Raw genomic sequence first — 20,152 nt, 5'->3', positions numbered from 1 at the left:
AGATTGCAGCCAAATTGCTGATGGCAAACGTGATTGGACTGTGAAGTGAAAACCTTTTTCTCTCCTAGCTGTGTCTGTCAAACAGCCGGAAGGGGCTAAGAGAAACGCATACACGGTGCAGTTTCGCGTGGTTATTGCAATTGGTTTTCTAGGGGGACCGACACCGTCTGCATCCAGCAGCAGCAGCAGCAGCAGCAGCACACACCCCTCAGCACCGGTGATGCATCCCCGCGGCAAGGACACGGACAACTCCTCGGCAGAGTCGTCTCGACTTTAGAATGGTGAAGAAATCTCTCAACGGCGGGGTTTACCCAGCTCAAGCCGGAGAGAAGAAGCACAAAGTCGGCTTTGTTGGATTGGACCCGGGGGCTCCGGAATCCAGCAGGGATGGGGCGCTGCTCATTGCGGGATCTGAAAGCACCAAGCGGAGCAGCATCCTCTGCAGACCGAGGTCCAGCATCTCCGCAGGTAGACCCAGACCGTCGAAGAAAAATGCCAGCTATCGGAAACTACAGAATTTCCTCTACAATGCGCTGGAGAGACCGCGGGGATGGGCGTTTATATATCACGCTTATGTGTAAGTAATGCATGTTGATTCTGTCATTATGGCCTCTTACTTTGCTGTTACTATGTCATGATTGTACATGAGCTGTTATGGAGTTTTTATGTCCACAACAATGACCATAATCAGATGGTGCATTGAACAGTTAAGCCTTGTCATGCTGCTATAGCCTGATTGTAGGAGGGGTATCACTTCACCTGCATAACTCCTGCTACAACTCTGCTAATGCAACTCAGGATTATGACATCGTGCCTGGCTCATTTGTATCCGTATAATCAACAATTATGGCTTTTGGCCTGTGTTCTCCACGTGTAAACATTTTACACACTGTAGTTTAAAGAGTAGGCTAGCCATGTGTTGCGGCAGCATTGCGTTTCAGCACCGCGGCGTGTGGACAGCTCTGCGCCGCATCAGTACTTTCACTAATTGACGTTGCAGTCCAGCTCCGCACAGTCATGTGGACTCTACTACATACACACAGAATCTGTGCAGGCAAAAGGAAGGTTCTGGAAACAGCTTCTCTTAGCTAGAGCATGCTTTTATAAATGGTTTATCTTCTCGGATGAGTCCAAATATTGTCAGCCAGAGTTAATGCCAGACTCCAGTGATTCCATCATAAATAATATAAGTTGGTTGTGTGTGACCTCCACTGAGTTGTAGGTGGTAGGCCATAGCAGCTATTTTTTAAGAAAGACATAACCTACTTTAATTCTAATACACTTCCATAAACTTTGGGGGGGAAACAAGGGACAGATTTGTTAAATCTGTGCAGCTCCATGAGGTATTCACACATTATTCCTTCATGATGCAAGCAATATAAAGATTAAAAGACTCTCCCTGCCAGATTGATACAGACTCTCATCTTTAAAAATGTTGTCATCAATCATTGTCATTATTTTCTCAGTGTTGATAAACTCCTCAAGAGCCATAGAATAGTTTTTACTCTTGGTTAATAGTCAAATGAACTTCAAATCAGTGGAGTTTTATATTTATAATACATGTAACCCAAAGTATTTTAGTGCATCCTATTTAGATAAAATAGTATTACACCGTGGCAGCCTGAGTTGCATTCTCCAAATAAAAAGGCGGGTAAACTGCAATTGGTGTTTAATCCTCTGGTTATGCCTGAATCCCTTTGATTCAATGATGCCACATGTTTGTGAGCGAGGAGCTGAAACGGCCACAGCATTAAGATTACACTGCGCGCAGCATATATCGACTCCCCTGAGACAGCTGGATGCCCAGAAGTAAGCCTGTGCTTTAACATGAAACCACACACACGTGCAAACACACACAGGCCCTGAAATATTAACTGAATACTAGCAGCTAGCTAAAACTACTTCTTTGCCATTTGTTTGAGCTTTTTGGGAGATCTTTACTGACCAATGCTGCTCCTAGTTCCATGTCTGAATCTTATGCAGGCAGCAGTGATGTTGTTTGTAGGATAATACAGCATTTGGAGAAATTACACCAAGCAAGGTCATGTGGCATGTGTTTTGCTTAAAGTCAGAATCCTCCAGAAAGTACTTTGTAATGTATTATACAACTCTACCCCAATGCAAGGACATTTCATTGAAGAATCATAAAAGTCACCCTGACACACCCACAATTTCAGCAAATTCATGCAAAGTTCAAGCTTTGCCATCCATCCTGCTAGAGAAAATCTGCATAGAGTAACCAGGACTCTGCCTCTCCTCTATTTGCCGGCGCTATACATTATTCATAGTCACCACACTTCATTTAATCTCCCAACTCTCTCCACTTCCAGCCAGCCATCTGATTTATAAAACTATCATGTGCTGACTGGGGTCGGATCTCTCCCCTCATGCTTCATTCTTAGACTTACGTCTGCTCCGAAAGACACAATGTTTGGCAAACAAAATGACACCGCTGCCTTGAGCTGACAAAGGCAGCAGTGCAAAATGTGCTCGTGATCAGACAACACGTATTTCTTTTAGACGGGTGTATGCTCCTGAAATGTTTGGCAGGTGTCTCGTACCTCTGTCGCATTTGTAATGCATGTGTGAAGGATCAATATGTGGAACATGAGAACCTATATCCAGAGTACTCTCTGTACTCTCTGTCTTTCTGCCTCTCTTTCTCTCTCAATCTACCCAGCTGCCTAAAAGCAAGGCCAACCTTCCCTCTTGTTCTGTCAGTGGTCCAACATCAGTTAAAACGGAGAGACATAGTGATCCACAGTCGAGGATATTTCATCCTGTGCATCTAAATCTTATGCATCCTGTAAAAGCAGCATACTGTCACTGAAATAGAACATTTTAAAGTCTATTAAGTGAGAGGGATAACAGTGGAAAACCTCTCACAGCAATGGCTTCTTTAAACAGTCTGCGATCAGATTAGTCTCTTTGTTCTTTGTTGAAGCAGAAGGAGGGACAATTTTCACAGAAGACTTTTAATTTGTCAGGTTCTTGTCTTAATCTTCACCTCAGCATCTCATCTAATCTATGGGATGTTCTCTCACTGATACAAAGATCAAGGCTCTGACGTCGACTCTCATTTGGCTTCAATGTGAGCTTCATTACAGTGTGTCCTCTTGCAGGAAGCTCCAGCTGTGTGAATAAATTGGAAAGCCTCTGCAGATGTAGGATGAAGAAATGTGCCAATTCTGCACCAAAGTGGAACAGGTTAAAAGACAGCAAGGAGAATGCAGGAGGGCAAACAAGGCCTTCAGAAAGTGGTCAATCAGTGAAATCAAATAATTGTTCTGTTAAACTTTTACAAAGTGATTCACAGAGACAGATTGAGGACATGGTCCAGTTATTCACCATTCTGCTGAGCTTGCTGGCTGAAGACAAACTAGGAAAGAAATAAAGCGAGGACAGAAACAGACAGATGCCGGCTGCCAAGCTGCTGAGACGTGATGGAGTGGTCTGCTTTAGGAGAAGTGGAATTACAACACTAGAGTCTGAGTGCTGTAGTGGGTTATGGCTGGGAATGGATTGTGTCCAAGTGCAAATTAAAGAAAAGCACCAGGAAGCTGTTAGGATAATATGATATTTATTAATGTTGAAATTCTTTATGATGACATGAGAGTTCACATGAAATGCACCCTTGCTCCGTCTCACTGCTTTCATTTCATTGTTTTTGGCTGCAACTGGCAGCTTTTTTTTTTTATTACATAGAAAATGCTATAACAGTGTTATAGTGTAGGTGTATAGTATAGTATAGTATAGTGTAGTGTATAGTGTGGAGTTCCTCAAGGTAGCTGTTTAGGGCCCCTTTGTTTTCTGTATTTGCTCATTATCTTCTTTTAGTTTTTGTAAAGCGTCTAATTGAATGTTGATAACTCAACTATATATGCAGATGAGTAATCAATAGAAAAGCTAAGTAACATTAACAAAATATATTGGTTTAAATGGTTAACAAGCAACTAACTGTTGCTTTATATTGGTAAATCAAAGTCTACTATCATAGGGTAACATGAAACCAACTGTATGCTACTTGCCCAACTCCAAACAGCTAACAAAGTAAGGTAATAGCTAGTGAACTTATAGGGGATTTAGCAGCTAAAGAGTTTGACATGTCCTTTAGGGCAGTGGTTCCCAATCTTTTTTCCTTGGAGCCCCCCGCTTATATCTAAGAAAGGCTGAGCCCCCTTGCCCGCACACATGTACACCAAAACAATAAAGTGATTCATTCCAAATCTTTATTCTTAAAAAATTGACACCAATCAGCTGATAGATCTTTGTCGTTTTAGTTTATCAAAGTTATCTTTAGCTATTATAATAAAACATCACTTTTAGCTAAATTTAGATATGTGGATGTAGACATTTCTGCATGCATGTATGAATGTATGTCAAAAAATATATCTGTGAGCATACATGTGTGTATGTATGGATGAATATTTTTAAATAGTTGAACAGACTTTTGATTATCAAGTCAGTGCTTTTTTAATGATTTTATTGAACATGTGCAAATCTTATCTTGAGAATCTTAGTGCAAACAAAGCCTCACGCACCCCCAGCGATCTTTGGCGCCCCCTTAAGGGGGGCCCGGACCCCAGGTTGGGAACCACTGTCTTAAGGGTTGGTGGAGGCCAAAACATATTTAAAAGCAACATGATTTGGTTCTATACTCATCAGATGGACATAATGGTAATGGTATGTTAAATGTGATAAATCAAATCATAATTTATTTTTAAATTATTGTCTTACATGTAGTGTTGCTAATCACAATTTGGCCAGTCTCCAAAAAGGTGTGCAAGATATCTTTTTTTTTTTTTTTTTAATAAAATGAATATTACTTGGGCTGCTCGGTGGTGAAGAGGTTAGCTTTGTCGCCTATCTGCTAGGAGGTCCCAGTTTGAGTCCCAGCTCAGACAAAGTGGGCCTTTCTGTGTGGAGTTTGCTTGTTCTCCCTGTGCATGTGTGGGTTCCCTCTGGGTACTCCTGCTTCCTCCCACAGTCCAAAGACATGCTCGTTGGGTTCATTGGTGACTCTAAATTGCCCGTAGGTGTGGGTGTGGGTGTGAAATGTTGTCTGTCTCTATGTGTCAGCCCTGTGATTGACTGGCGATCAGTCCAGGGTGTACCCCGCCCCTCGCGGAATGACAGCTGGGATAGGCTCCAGCCCCCGTGGGACTTTGAACAGGATAAGCAGTTTAGATAATGGATGGATGGATGGATGGATGAATATTACTTTCTACATTATCCCTTATGTCTTATAAAGGGCTCAAATTGTCTTCATATTGCTATTATGTCTTGAGGTTTACATAAAACTGTAGTTTACATTATTCATAAACTACATACACTTCATTTGCAGGTAGTAGCAAACTATTAACTATTAGTCCTGAAGAAAATGGTATCGGCTGCTGTTCTAGGCTTCTTGTTTTTGCCACAAATAAAACTTGTACATTCTACATCATATTCTCATAAAAATGCAAACTCACTAGAATCTCTTTTCATTGGAAAAGGCTGTAACTGGCTTCGCTTGCGTACCATATTACATTGTTTGCTGATATAGTTTTACATGGCAGACTAATCTGAAGCTACAAAGAACATTATGTTAGAGTGCAGACTGAGTAGATTATGTTGTGTACATTGACTACTTCTTTCATTTGCAGAATACTTTTTCTTTTACTCTTTAAATTTAGATTGTTATTTCTAAAACAGGAAACAGTCTTGGTTGCTAGGCTGTGAATGCTGCCTGCATGCAAGGTACCTCTGTGGCCCTCAGAGAACACAGTGAAAGCGGGTAACTACAGTAGCGGGGTCACTCCTGAATGTATTTACACAAGATGAGCGCCCCAGAAAGTCATCATCACTCTCAAACATCCCCTGAAGATGTTCACAGAGGGGCCGCTGCAGAGCTGGCACATGGTCTTTACAGGCACTATTTGCTTGGTGAAAAATCCTTATTTGCTCTCCTCGAGTCGGTCGCAGTCTAAATTTAGCGTGATGAGTATGTCTGAGTAGCCGGTGTTTTGCTGAGTGGGGCAGATCAATGTTTCTTTATCTGCAGCTCTGGAGGAACTGCAGGCTTTTCTGCCTCCAACAACAGCCCGCTCAACTTGATTGATCAATAGTCACGTTCCTTCTGATGTCGTCGGGGCCTCTCTGACAACAAGTGGATGTTTTATGTGTTGCTGCCCATGGCTGTTTGTTGACTGCAACAGTGAATGTGATTTTCACTCTAAGTGGGTTTTTATTGGGGACAGAGGTGGCAGTCCGGAGCACATGGTGTAAGAATAGGACTATTTTATGTGTGTGTTTGTGACATCATCTTTTGGTGGTGCGCTCTGTAGTTGGAACATCAATATATCTAATTAATATGAATTCAAAACAAATGATCCATTTAATTAGGCCAAGTGAATGAAAACTTAAATAAATAAATAAGTAAGGTGAATAAATCTGCACCTAACTGGAATTGAGACACAGTTGATTAATATATTAATTGAAATGTTGTGAAAGTATTGAAAGGAAATGTTCAGCATTGAAGGACATAACCATATTAGATTTCTTTCTTTGCATCTTGTAAGATGAGACATTTGATGATGTGCGCTGGTGTCTGCAATTAATACTGAAACTAAAGGCAGGAGATGGTGAGCTTATTAACAATGACACTCGAAACATAGGCAGACAGCGAGCCTGGCCCTGTTCAAAGGTTAAGACAATCCGTCTACCAACACCTCTAAGCTCACTGAACACATGATATATAAATAGTTAAATCTGTACAAAAAAACAAGTGTGTTGTTATGGACTTCATAGGTGTTGTCTGTCTGTAGGGCTATCTCACTTTGAGCCGGGCTAGATGTTCTCCACTGCTTCCTGTCTTTATGCTACACTTAGCTAACTAGCTGCTAGGTATAGCTTCATGCTTTGCATACAGACATGTAGGGCTGCAACTAATGATTTTGTCATTGATTAATCTGCCAATTATTTTCAAGGTTCATGTTTTTTTAAACAGGCCTTCCAAAGGCATATCAGCCATCACCATCTTGTTATTTGGTGACTATAAAGAGAAATAAGGGCTCAGCTAGACAGGAGCGAGGGGTTGGCAAAGGCTAACCTATCATCTAATGCTAGCACTTGCTAAGTAAGCAGGGGCATCTGTAATTCATAAGTAACTGTTAAATTATTAGGGATTCTTAATTTGGCTAGTAAAAACAGGCTTTAATCAAAATATACTCACCAAAAATATGAACAGCCTTCTCCTCAGAGTGTCTTTTTGTACAACTGATTGCCTAACAATTTTTTACGTGTCCATGGTCTGGACTATTTAAGGTTTAAAGACTACCCTGCTTACTTGTCTTTTTTACTTGAAATTGGACCATAAATTATGAGCTGTACATAATGCTGAAAAAATGGATGCACCCAACTTTCTGCAGAAAGATAAATAAGCTTGTTTCCAATAATTTTAAACTTGCCCTTTAAGGTGTCTTGTTTTAACCTCAGCACTATTGCACAGTTACACACAGTTGCACAGTTGGACATTGCACATGTACTTCTATCCCGTTGCATGCACAACATTCATTCATTTTTGAGAACTAGCCATGCTTACTGGCCTCTTTTCTTTGTACTTTCACGACAACACCTCATGCATATTTGACCATTTCTCCCAGTCACAGTCTAGTCCACAGACAACATGATGGGGGGTATAAATGAATCTTTGCGAGCTCCACTCTGTTGATGGTGTAGCAGAGAGGAAAGGCGAGAAGCTGTAAAAGCTAATTGTTTGACTGCTCTAGGAGGCAGGGTCTGTCCCTCTCCTTTATCAGCAAGTGTCCTCATTAGTAGGTACTGATGAGCTTGGCAAGGTCGAGTCAGGGAAGTTGCATATGCTGATTAGACTCGCAGCCAGCCGGCTTCTTTGTCCACTTCATTTCATTAAACTGGTTATGTGTATTTAAGGAATTAAAGAGATCTGCTGTACTGTCATTTAAGAACAATGGGAGCCCTTGTCATTTTGTAACTACATGGAGCTCATTACAGGAAGAAAAATCTAGCTCCTACATCGGTGTAAACATTATATTAGAACATATTCACAGTGTTACAATTTCATTTAGAAGACGCTTTTGTCCAAAGCGACGTACGTCTGAGAGTTAGTACAACACAAGCAACGATCAAGACAGGAGGGAACAAAGTCAGTAAGTGTCAACAAACAGCTTCAAGTGCGATCGGATGCAGGTGCTGACATCTACAACATCAACAATATCCTCATTGTCATCATCATCAATAGCATCAGTAGAATCAATATCATTAAGTGCAAAGGTGTTCATGAAAGAGCTTTTTCTTAAAGGTGGGAAGATATTCTGCGGACTGAATGGAGTTTGGTAACTCATTCCACCACCTGGGGACGACTGAGGAGAAGAGTCTAGTTAGCGACTTAGGGCCCTGTTGTGATGGGAGCACCAGGCGCCTTTCATTGGCAGAGCGTAGTGGGCGGGAGGGAGTGTAGACCTGGATGAGGGCGTCCAGGTAGGCAGGAGACGTTTTTGTTGCTGTTTTGTAAGCGAGCAACAGGGTTTTGAATTTGATGCGAGCAGCAACTGGGAGCCAGTGGAGGGATATGTGACATGTGCTGTTTTGGGTTGATTGAATAAAAGTCACGCTGCTGCGTTCTGGATCATCTGCAGAGGTTTGAATGTGCATGCCGGAAGGCCTGCAAGTAAGGAGTTGCAGTATTCAATGTGTGATATTACGAGGGCCTGTACCAGCAGTTGTGTTGCATGCTCTGACAGGTAGGGTCTGATCTTCCTGATGTTGGTCAGGGCAAATCGACATGACCGAGCAGTCAAGGCCACATGGACCTTAAAGGTTAGCTTGTTGTTAATTATGATGCCCAGCTTCTGAGCAGACTTAGAGGGTTTGTGGTTAGTTCAGGATATTGATCTGTGGTTGCATAGAGGGACTGGCTGGGATGACAAGGAGCTCAGTCTTGGATGGGTTAAGCTGAAGGTGGCGTTCTTTGATCCATTTAGAGATATTGTCAACGCATGCCGAGACTGTAGTGTTATTTGGTGGGAATGACAGGAAGAGCTGGGTATTGTCCACATAGCAATGGTATGAGAAACCATGGGAGCAAATGATTGCACCAAGCCAAGTTGTATATTTTGAAAAGAGAAGGGGACCGAGCACTGACCCTTGAGGCACCCCTGTGGATAAGCTGTGGGGTTTAGACACTTCTCCCTTCCAAGATACTAGATAATATTTTTGTAGTCTCACTGACTACAATTTAAATCACCAGTTTGGACCTGTGTGCTCTGAACAATAAGTCATATTTATAGATCCAGTGTACATAAACGTTTTGGTCTGTGGATGGTGGAATGACAAGTCAATGTGACAAGTCAATGTGTGGTAAATGACAAGATGTGAAGTGTGTGACAGTTTGACTGACTGACCTAAATATACCTCAGGGCTACAGTGGAAAACATAGGAACATCAGACATCTCAGAGTTGCCAGAATACAATGTTTTTCTGGGCTTTGGAAAAGCATAGAAAGTGTCTGATTCCCTTAGAGCTCAACATCTTTTCAGGGATTATTTCTGTGGATGTATAAATTTAACACAGTGACAAAACGTCATTCGCACCGTCACTCCTGAGTAGGAGGCAATTACTGGGGCTTCAAAATGGGCCTTAAAGCTGGGATCCAAAGAAAAATACCCCCCTTCCCCCAAAATAACAAAATAAACCTTGCTTTGAATTATACAGTGGTGTTACTTAAATAACAAAATCTATGCTGACTGTAATTCCAAAATACAGGAGAAGCCTTTAAACATCTTGCCCTAAAGCTACAGTTTTAGGGCAATATGTAATAAAAGCTTCCTCAGTGCATGCAAAGCTCTTTTACCAAGCGAACTTTAACTGCTGTAGCCATCAATGATGCATGAGATGCAAGAAAACACACATACTGTACTGTAGATGGAAGAGTGAGTGACCTCAATCTAATCTAACAGTCCTTAATGTTTCATGTACAGAACTGGTTAAGCCATACCGAAATACAGACTACTACTTGCTTTTTGTTGCTTTTTTGTTATGCCTCTGATATAGAGTAATAAAAATATCATAAAGAATCGCCTTATCCATGAATCTTCCATTGCTGCATACCATTGATCTCTGCAGCTTTATCCTGATTGGCTGACAGCCAGCAGCCGCTGCCAAGAGTTTGATGTGGCCAAACTAAAACTGCTGCAGCAGAAGAAGGGAAATCAGGTGAGCTGCAGTGAGCTCAAATATATTCTAGTTATCATTATTTTGGGAGTCCAGGGAGGATTGATCAGGGCTAGATGAAACAAAATAGAAAATAAAAGCTTGAAAGAACTTGCTTGTCACGTGAAAAAAACAAATGCTACTATAGACTCTGAGTTTACCCAGTCAGGGAATAAATGCATCCTTGAATGGAAGGTGAAGAGGCAGAACATTGGCCCAATTTAGCCTTGTAAGCAGACAAATCTACACGCTCTTGTTTTATTTGCTCTCGTAGATCAGATCTGTTTGGTTCCCTTTCTATTCAGAATCATACAGATTACCACCCAGCCTGATTCAGGTCGAGCCAGTCACAGCAGTTTATATAATGTTGGACAGATTCAAGCCATTTTTTTAAACAGCCATGATGGTAGATGGCAGTGTCCAGTGACATTTTGGTCTGATAGTGCTCTTGGGAATCAAAAAATAACTGAGAGGTTCCAGACTATTTCATATTTGCAAATTAGTCTAAAGCTTGGCTTGACCCCTGCGTGATGGAAAGGTGTTTTAGTGTTGACAGACCAACGGAGAGTTATCAGCTGGATGAAGTGTTTTCACCATTTAGCTCTTTGTTTCGTTCGGCCTGAAACTCTGCTCTTGTCAGTTTTGTTCTTAACAGTTGTGGTGTCTAAACTTAACTAAGGCCTAAAGGGTTCCTTGACTGATATGTGGGGTCCATATGGGATACCGGTGCCGCGGCGGCAGCCTATAATTTCCTTCGGGATTAATAAAGTTCTATCTTATCTTATCTTATCTTACACCTCACTGGCATCCTGCCACTTTCAGTCTAGTGGAGGCCTCACATAGGTATGCTCATATGGGTTTATGAAGGTTTATATGTCGCCCACTTGGGACCCCTTCAGTACCCCCATGTTCGCTCTCCAACAGTTAGCTTATTTTTGGACCATGTATGTTCTACTGTTTTGTACAGAATGGCACCAACACTAACCCACCGAAGAACTCATTCAGAACTTAATTTGAAGTCCAAATAATCCTTGGAAGGCCCAAATTATCCCCAATTGGACACGTTACCAGGGTTGATATTACTGGGAAATTAGCCCACCTATAAATTCCCTACCATTGCAAACTGCGAAATAAAGTTGTACATATACATATGACAAGATATTTATGATTGCACAGCTTGTAAGGAGCTGGTGGAACTGTGTAACTGTATCTTGCTTTGTAAAACATCTAAGACAGTAGTGATGACGTCACTCACCAGACCAATCTCACTCAGCCTTTTAACAACTGTAAAGTATGTTTGTGAAATAATGAACTTAAGTGTAATGAGCTTTAAGTGAAACAGCACCTCTTCTGCTCAGAGGGTACTTGCACAGTATCAGTACTATGATTGCAGGTTGTGGCTGCGTCCTTTGAAATCCTGCATTGCCCCAGTGTTGGGTTTCACCGGGCCCTCTCCATTAGCTCTGCTCTGGAGTCCTTCCAGTAGATCTTATCTAAGGAAAGTCCCAGAGGTCGGCCCTGCCTTCCTCTTCACATCACATGTTGTCTTCCATCCAATAACACGCTCGCCTGATGGTGTCAGACAGTATTCTGGAGGTGTGGCTCCACAATAGATTTTCCTTCCAGCCTCATTCTTGTCTTAGAATCAAATCAGTCTATTTAAAACCTTCGGCCATCACTTTTTATTTCACTTTAAAGAATCACTATGGAAAGTGATCTTTGGAGAGGTTTCTGCATGTTTTGGAGCTGTTTGCTCAAATGGTTCTGCCCAGTTTTGACAAAGACTTCTTAAGACTCTATCATTAACATTATAAATACAACAGCATGAAAAAAGATCTAATGATAGATTTAATATATATAAGTTGTATTGTTGTGTTTTAAGCATTTTGAATGGTTTTAAATGTGCCACCTTCTGTAAATCCTGTATTTTATGGCACATATTTGCACACGCAAGTCTAAGACAAATTTCTGCCTTTTGCAAGCAAAAACAGACAATAAAATATTTTCCATTCCAGTCTATTCTGTACCAAAAAGAAATGTTTTCCTTTATCTGGAGAAACAGACATCTCTGCTGAACTACATTTCTTTACTACAGTACATTTTTAATGCTGTTTGATACACTTTTTACCTTTTTCTTTCTTTTTTTATAGGAAGCTTCTACAGTGTGGATATTGCACTTGGCCATATTGTGATTTTGATGCTGTATAAATATATATTTTTTTAAAGATTATTTTTTTTTGCCTTTAGCCGACAGGACAGTGGACAGAGTCAGACATGAGGGAAGAGAGATTAGGGAGGGCATGCCCTCGAGGTTGAACACAGTAGGGCTGCGTTCAGGGCTGTGTTTGCTTGTTTGCTTTAGAATGTTTTAATTTCATTTTGGAAGCTTTTGTCCAAAGCGGTGTACATCTGAGAGTTAATACAACACAAGCAATGATCAAGACAGGAGGGAACAAAGTCAGGAAGTGCCAAACAAACAGCTTTGACCGGACACTGAGGCAGACAGGCAGTGCACAGGGCATCATCATCATCAACATCCTTTATGTCATCATCAAAGCTTTAAGTGCTGAACTAAACCTGCACCCCTGAATTTGATAATGTTTACATTTATTGTGCAGCCATAATTTCTAATTACTTTTACAGAAGGCAGATAATCTTGTTTGGACATTAAGGAGGAGGTTCATGAGTTTCTGTGTTTTCCTCAGAAAAGCTACTATCACAACCAGCAAATAAGCTCACTCTGTGTAATGATCTGAAGTGTCAGCTGATGCTGTTCATGTTCTACACTCACAGGCTATTGGATTCACAGTGTGCATGCAAAGGTGTTCACATAGGGTCATTTAAGGATCCTTCAGGTCACTTCAGGTGAAATCTGTGTTCAAATTTCACTTTAACTTATTGTATCTGCTTCCTGGCCTTCAGTTCTTCTCTTAAGCTTCTCTGCTACGTACTCAGTAATTCACTTATTTACTCCTTCTATCTGAACTGCTGCAATTTGGCTTGTTTCCACTAATAAAGGCACATCCTGGGTCTGCAGCTCTAATTATTCATTCTGTCCCCAACTGTCCCCAGCTTTAGATACTTTAGATCAGCAGATGGTACATTATTCTATCCTGGCCATCACAGCAGCTGAATATTTAATCCAATGTGCAAATAACTTAAAGAGTTGGCTCACATCCACTGAATATTAAGATAGAAGTATGCCTTGGGTTTGACGGATTGACAGCTGTCTTGACATAAAACACACGGTGGTTGCACAAAACTCAGTTCGGTGACTGTAATAAACTTCTAGAAGTATCTGAAAAAGCAGATTTAACAAAAAAAAAACTAATATCTGTTTTTATACTTTGCTCTTTCTGTTTCAGCTTCCTCTTGGTCTTCTCCTGTCTCATCCTTTCAGTCTTTGCCACCATCAAAGAGTTCAAAAACAGCTCAGAGAGTGCCTTGTACATCCTGGTATGTATCATTTTGCTGTACACCTGTCCTGGACTCCAGATACATTTTTGTCACAGGTTTAACTTTTGGCTTTTTTCGCAGGAAATTGTGACCATCGTGGTGTTTGGAGTGGAGTACATTGTGAGGATATGGGCTGCTGGCTGCTGCTGTCGCTACAGAGGATGGAGAGGGAGGCTGAAATTTGCCAGGAAGCCTTTCTGTGTGATAGGTGAGAGAACAGAGCTGGCCTGTGTTCGGCTGGCTGTTAGTTCTCTAACCTTGCTCTCTCAGAAAAACATGGAACAGACACAATATGTTGTTGCACGAAGTAACTGAGGCAACTTTTAAATTGCAAGAAACGATAATTCTCATCTTACACAGTAAAGTGTTGTTAATCCAGTCTGATTACATCAAGTACATACCATCTCTTGCATCTCAGACTTCAGTGTGTGTAGCTTTCTATGATTGTGTTTCCCTCTCTCTGCAGACATCATGGTGCTGATAGCTTCGGTATCCGTCCTGGCTGCTGGATCTCAGGGCAATGTTTTCGCCACCTCGGCCATCAGGAGTCTGAGATTCCTGCAGATCCTGCGCATGCTGCGGATGGACCGCCGTGGAGGCACCTGGAAGCTGCTCGGATCTGTAGTTTATGCTCACAGCAAGGTCATACTGACACCATATTTATCTTTGTTTGTAGAAGTTCAAGTGTTTAACCTTGTAAACATCTCCATGTGGTGTTGCTCATGTGCTACAAGACATATCGGGGACAACATAATCAGTCATCTCCATGGCTGGGCCTGTCTGCTTTTAAACTGCAGTGTAACAAGGACAGGCTGAACAACACGTTTTCAGATTGGCAGGTTTGAGACGTCACAAAGCTAAGGAGCCAATCCCGTTAATGGACGGGGTGATGCCATAGACAGTATAAAAAGATGGACGACATGACAGCTCCCTAAAAGTGAAGCCAAAACATTTCGAGTGCCCCCTTCTGACTGGCTGCAGTATAGGTCATAAAGCTCGCCTTCTCCTTTACCTGCCGATCTCTACTGCACAGTCTCTGGCTCCAAATGACATCACCAGCGCAAGATGGCAGCGCCCGTCACGGGGGTTTTGGTATCACTTTTGTACAATGGTAGCAGATGAAGACGCGTCGTCCATCTATATACACAGTTATTGGGTGACTCTATGCTTCATTCATCATTATGTGCAACCTATGGCAAACACTTCTGCGATGCACGAGCCAGCTGTAACCGTCATCGACATTTTTGCAAACTCACTACTGACTACTAACGTTAACGTTTCTACTACTAATTACAAAATTTCAAGCTAGCTAAGTTTCAACAAGTTGCCGCTAAACGGCGGCAGAAACGTGTTTTTTTTTTTCGGCTGTAATTTTACGACAGGAGAAACGTGGAACATAGTGGGCGGGGCCTATGCAGATTTGGGAATTTTTAATGAGGAAGAAGGAGGAGATGCCTTGGGAGGATTTTTATAAGGTAATTAAACGTATTTTGCAGAAAAAACATATCAGACACAATTTATTATTTCAAGTATAGCATTTTATACGTCTTAAAACATGACTGGAGCTGGTCTTCCATAAACGTTATTATAACCAGCCATATATGGTGATAAAAAACTATAGTGGATGTCAAGGTAACTACTCCTACTCTAAATTTCAAGAGGCATTTCATATCATGTATATATGTATGACACTGCAGCTTCCTTCCTTATCTCTGATAAAGATTTATGCTGCCATCATATTTTGGAGAAAATATAACTGTAATAAAACAGATTTAATTACTTCTCTATTCAGAAAGCGTGCAGAGGAAATGAAACTGTGTCTTCATCTCTGAGTAATGTCCATCGTGTTCCTCTCAGGCTACATAAAGCCTCAACAACATCCATAAATAAGCTTGGGAAGCTTGTATATTGCCTGGGAGACAAAACCCAGGGCAGTAATAGGACTTTGAAAAGAGAGGGAAAAGTGAACGGGACAAGTGTCTCCATCTCAAGCGGAAATTATGTCCTTTGGTGTTGCACCTTGTGAAAAAACGGATTAATAAATCTGTTGTCTTCTTTCGCAGCGTTCATCCATCACCTATGTGAGATACATTTACATACTTGTTAGTCAACAAGATGACCAAGGACAAATATATGATACCAGGTCTATATCTGAGACTTCTCTGAGTATTCAAATCTCAGCTCCACTAACTCAGATGACAAGTAAAAAAGTAGCAGCCCTTTCTTTCCATTGAGCTACTTATCAATTTCTTCTGTGCAATTCAGTCATGGCAAGAAAAAACAGAAGATATTCCTCTTATTTTAATTCAATGAGCTTTCAAATAGAATTATTTGCTTCCACTATTAAGCTATGGGAAATGTGCGTCTGTGTGTGTGTTAGTGTGTGATGCTGTAAGAGAGGGCGGCTGTGTGCAGCCTGTGTGGAGTCGAGGGAAATAAAGATGTTTATGAAATACTTGGTTTGCCGCAGAGGCCATCCGTCTCACACAATCATGTCCTATATTATTACAGAACGGCCATTTTTACAAATTTACAGGGGTTATATCACCTCCTTCCACAGCATCCGAGGTGACACTTTATTACTTTAGATTCCCTGGTGCTGATTGTATTGGTTTTCTCTGCAGGAGCTCATCACAGCGTGGTACATCGGCTTCCTGTGTCTCATCCTGGCTTCATTCCTGGTCTACTCTGTGGAGAAGGAGTCGAACGATGAGTTTGAGACGTATGCTGATGCTCTGTGGTGGGGACTGGTAAGACAGTAACTCTAAAAATAGATTCCTGTGATGGTTGTGGTTATAGTAATATAAAGAGTTACTTGGATTTGTCTTCTCTCCAGATCACTCTCACCACCATCGGGTATGGTGATAAGGTTCCCAAGACCTGGAATGGACGCTTGCTGGCAGCCACGTTCAGCATGATCGGGGTGGCCTTCTTTGCACTTCCTGCTGTAAGTATGAGGACTATTTAAGAGGACAAGTGTCGTTAGCAAAAGAGTAAAGTGTTGATTATTTAATAGCCTCTTAGTGTTCTTTTAGTCTCTATCCATCATGGTGTTAAGCACTCATCAATGTGTGGTTACTGCTCTGCACCTTCCTATGATATAGTGTGTCCAATTCTATGACTAGTTTGTTCTCAGAAGTTTATAAGTTTAAAAATTATTTTTATCTCATCTCCTGCTACTCAGTTCGCTTTTTCTTTAGTGCAAATAATCAGAAAAACAAACATGTCACTTTGTACGATGAAAGTAGATGTGAAAACGTTGCTGAATTGTATTGTAGTATTACAATGTTACAATTACATTTAGCAGACGCTTTTGTCCAAAGCGACGTCCATCAGAGAGTTAATGCAACACAAGCAATGATCAAGACAGGAGGGAACAAAGTCAGTAAGAGCCAACAAACAGCTTCAAGTGCGATCGGACACTGGTGCTGACAGGAAGTGCACAGGGCGTTTTTTGTGTTGTGTTCTTGTTTTTTGTAATCATCACCTCTACAACATCCACAAGGTCAATACAGTCATCGTCATCGTCACCGTGAATATACTTATCAACATCCTCAATATCATCATCATCAGTAGCTTCAATATCATTAAGTGCAGAGGTGTTCATAAAGAGCTGGGTCTTTAGCTTCTTCTTGAAGGTGAAAGGGACTCTGTGGACCGAGTGGAGTTTGGTAGCTCGTTCCACCAACGAAGGACAACTGAGGAGAAGAGTCAGTTCGCGACTTAGGGCCCTGTTGTGATGGGAGTACCAGGCGCCTTTCATTGGCAGAGCACAGTGGGCGGCAGGGAGTGTAGACCTGGATGAGGGCGTTCAGGTAGGCAGGAGCCATTTTTGTTGCTGTTTTGTAAGCGAGCAACAGGGTTTTGAATTTAATGCGAGCGGCGACTGGGAGCCAGTTGAGAGATATGTGACATGTGCTGTTTTGGGTTGATTGCAGACCAGTTTTGCTGCTGCGTTCTGGATCATCTGCAGAGGTTTGAATGTGCATGCAGGAAGGCCCGCCAGTAGGGAGTTTAAAATAGTCAGTTGGTGATATTACGAGAGCCTGTATCTCTGAAAGGGGGAGTATTGTGCTTATTGCAAGCGTCATATTTCACTCTGTGATACCTGTGGAGTAGCTTAGAATAATTTACATTAAAAAAAAAAGTTTTTCTAACCCTGCTGCTCTGTACAGGCCCTCATACAGCCCCTGCCTGAAACGACTCAGTCAGCTCTGTCCCTTTAAACTCCCGCCCCTACAAGCCCACTTTCTTCTGATTGGTCACCTCTCTCTGAAGCCTGCTGACGCTGCACTTTGTGACATCACAAAGTGTAGAAAAAAACTGTGTGAAAGCTGGCGTTCACAGCAGCCTGATTACTCCAACATACTTTTACCTACAGGTTTGAAACTTCACCCACGTTTAGTCTGGACATCCAACATTGTAACATTATATATGTCTTAAAATGTGAAACAGCATAATACCCCCTCTTTAATGTTACAAATATAAGTTACACGAGTGGAGGTGCAAACATAATTAACAGCAGACATTTTTAGGTTGTCATAGCAGGAAACGTGCAGATGGATCCACTTACACTAACGAGCATGGCTTAAATTAACCTAAAACACCTACATAGAATGGACACACTGTTCATTTGATTAATTACACCTGTGCTTCTATTGCTATAAAATTTGATCAGTAAAAAGGGTTTTTATATTAGAAAAATATGCGCAGTATTTTTATGCTATTAGTCGCCCCGGCCATCTAATAAGGGTTCAGTTTTTATGATGCTTCTTTTGTCTCTCTGAAAAGGAAGCACTCTGAATGAGCCCGTCTGTTAGACAACAGTGAGCTAAAAGCTTCTGTGAATCCACAGAAACTCTGCTGTTTTCTCCGTCTACATTCTGAAAGCTCTCATCTTATGTGTTGTAATTCCAGTCACTGATGTATTTGTTGAGGTCACTGATCTATTTGTCAGTGGCTGTGAAAAGTTTGGCATCACCTGAGATTTAAAGATGTCAGACTCAGCAGTAAGCTTTGAGTAAGCCTCTCACATCTGTTCAGTCTGTTACAATTGAACAAACTATGATTTGCAGAATCAGGACTCAGAGAGAAAATCAGTGTTTTCTTTCACCTTTCCCTCGAGGCGTTTGAGGCATATCATCTTGTATTTACTAGATTTGCTTACTTGTCTTTGCTGTAAGTCTACAAAGTGTTGTAACACGCAGGAGACATCCTGCTGCTCTTGCAAATTCATGTCCAGGCCTGTAGAGGTCAATGAAGTTCAATGATCACTTTGTTGGCTCTGTGTGTCACTCTGTATCTGTGCAGGGCATCCTGGGTTCTGGCTTTGCCCTCAAAGTTCAGGAGCAGCACCGGCAGAAACACTTTGAGAAGAGACGTAACCCTGCAGCAGGCCTCATCCAGGTTTATATGATGCAGAAAAGCTGCATGATAAAGAGACTTGTTCATTTTAATTAAACACAGATGATCTCTATTTTGTGCTCCTAACAAAGTGCTTAAAATGATTCTTATTTTTCCATCCAGGCTGCTTGGAGGTTTTATGCCACCAATCTTTCTCGCACAGATCTGCTGTGCACTTGGGATTTTTACGAGCAGACTGTGGCTATTCCCATGTACAGGTAAGTGATTACCTGTGCCCCATTCTACATTTTGCAAGCTAGTTCAGGCAGACAACTCGAGCTGCACTGGTTTCAAACCTGACAAACACTGTGAGCACTTGTTGCCACCGCTGCCCTGCACCTATACTGCGCTCGTACTTTCAGTCCCACCACCACCCCAGAATCCACTTGCAGGCTCCGGCTAGTGGAATTTAAGATATCATCTTATCACTCCTCATCTGCATGTAAAATAAATCTGTGAGGAGTGATGAGGATGGAGCCTAGACGCCAAACACGAGCTATGTTCTGCTGCTGCAGTAAACATGTCAAACTATTACAAATGTGAGTTGCCTGACTGAACTACACTTTTATTCTACGGAAGCCCTGAGGGGCAAGTGATCAGTCATTTTCTGCATCTGATCTCATTTGTATTCTCTCCTGTGTGTATGACTTAAGAACAAGTGAAGAAAAGTTCTAGACAGAATAATCTTCTTAAGTCCTTTATCTTTTTTTATCTGTGCCACTGGTGGGAAAAATACTTTTTTTCAGCTGGGAAAAAGAAAGATCAAAGATCTTGCATCATTCCTTTAAGTTACATTTTATCTAATGTTGAAATTAAAACTCGCCTTAAAGAAAACGCAAATGTGGTGCCAGTTGGCCTCTTGTGGCGTAAATAAATACTACAACAACAAAAAACAATTGATTTTTTTGTTTCCTAACTCCAAAAATTAAAAAGACTTGAAAGTGATTATTAAGTCACAAACACATGACAGATGGATCTTATAAAATGGATCAGCAGATTGGTTTCTCACTGGCCTTTCATGGCCTCCATAGTTTTCCCGTATCACATTCTGCCATCTCAATTA

The 20,152-nt window shown here is 41.4% G+C and overlaps 1 protein-coding gene across 1 annotated transcript; it reads left to right on the top strand.

The window, feature by feature from the left end:
• Window positions 1-278: 278 nt before the first annotated feature.
• On the top strand, window positions 279-19,311 carry kcnq2a (potassium voltage-gated channel, KQT-like subfamily, member 2a). The gene is made up of 8 exons (XM_069660029.1): window positions 279-577; window positions 13,596-13,686; window positions 13,768-13,894; window positions 14,153-14,328; window positions 16,311-16,436; window positions 16,523-16,633; window positions 18,997-19,092; window positions 19,213-19,311. Exons 1-8 carry the CDS (start codon window positions 279-281, stop codon window positions 19,309-19,311), a joined length of 1,125 nt encoding a protein of 374 aa, XP_069516130.1.
• Window positions 19,312-20,152: the final 841 nt, after the last annotated feature.

Source organism: Semicossyphus pulcher, unplaced genomic scaffold (assembly GCF_022749685.1).
Source record: "Semicossyphus pulcher isolate SPU_LCO1_2020_fin unplaced genomic scaffold, fSemPul1.0.p SCAF_13, whole genome shotgun sequence".
In the NCBI taxonomy this organism is placed as follows: Eukaryota; Metazoa; Chordata; class Actinopteri; order Labriformes; family Labridae; genus Semicossyphus; species Semicossyphus pulcher.
The sequence above is the reverse complement of the archived record's forward strand: the minus strand, read 5'-3'. Positions and strand labels throughout refer to the sequence as shown.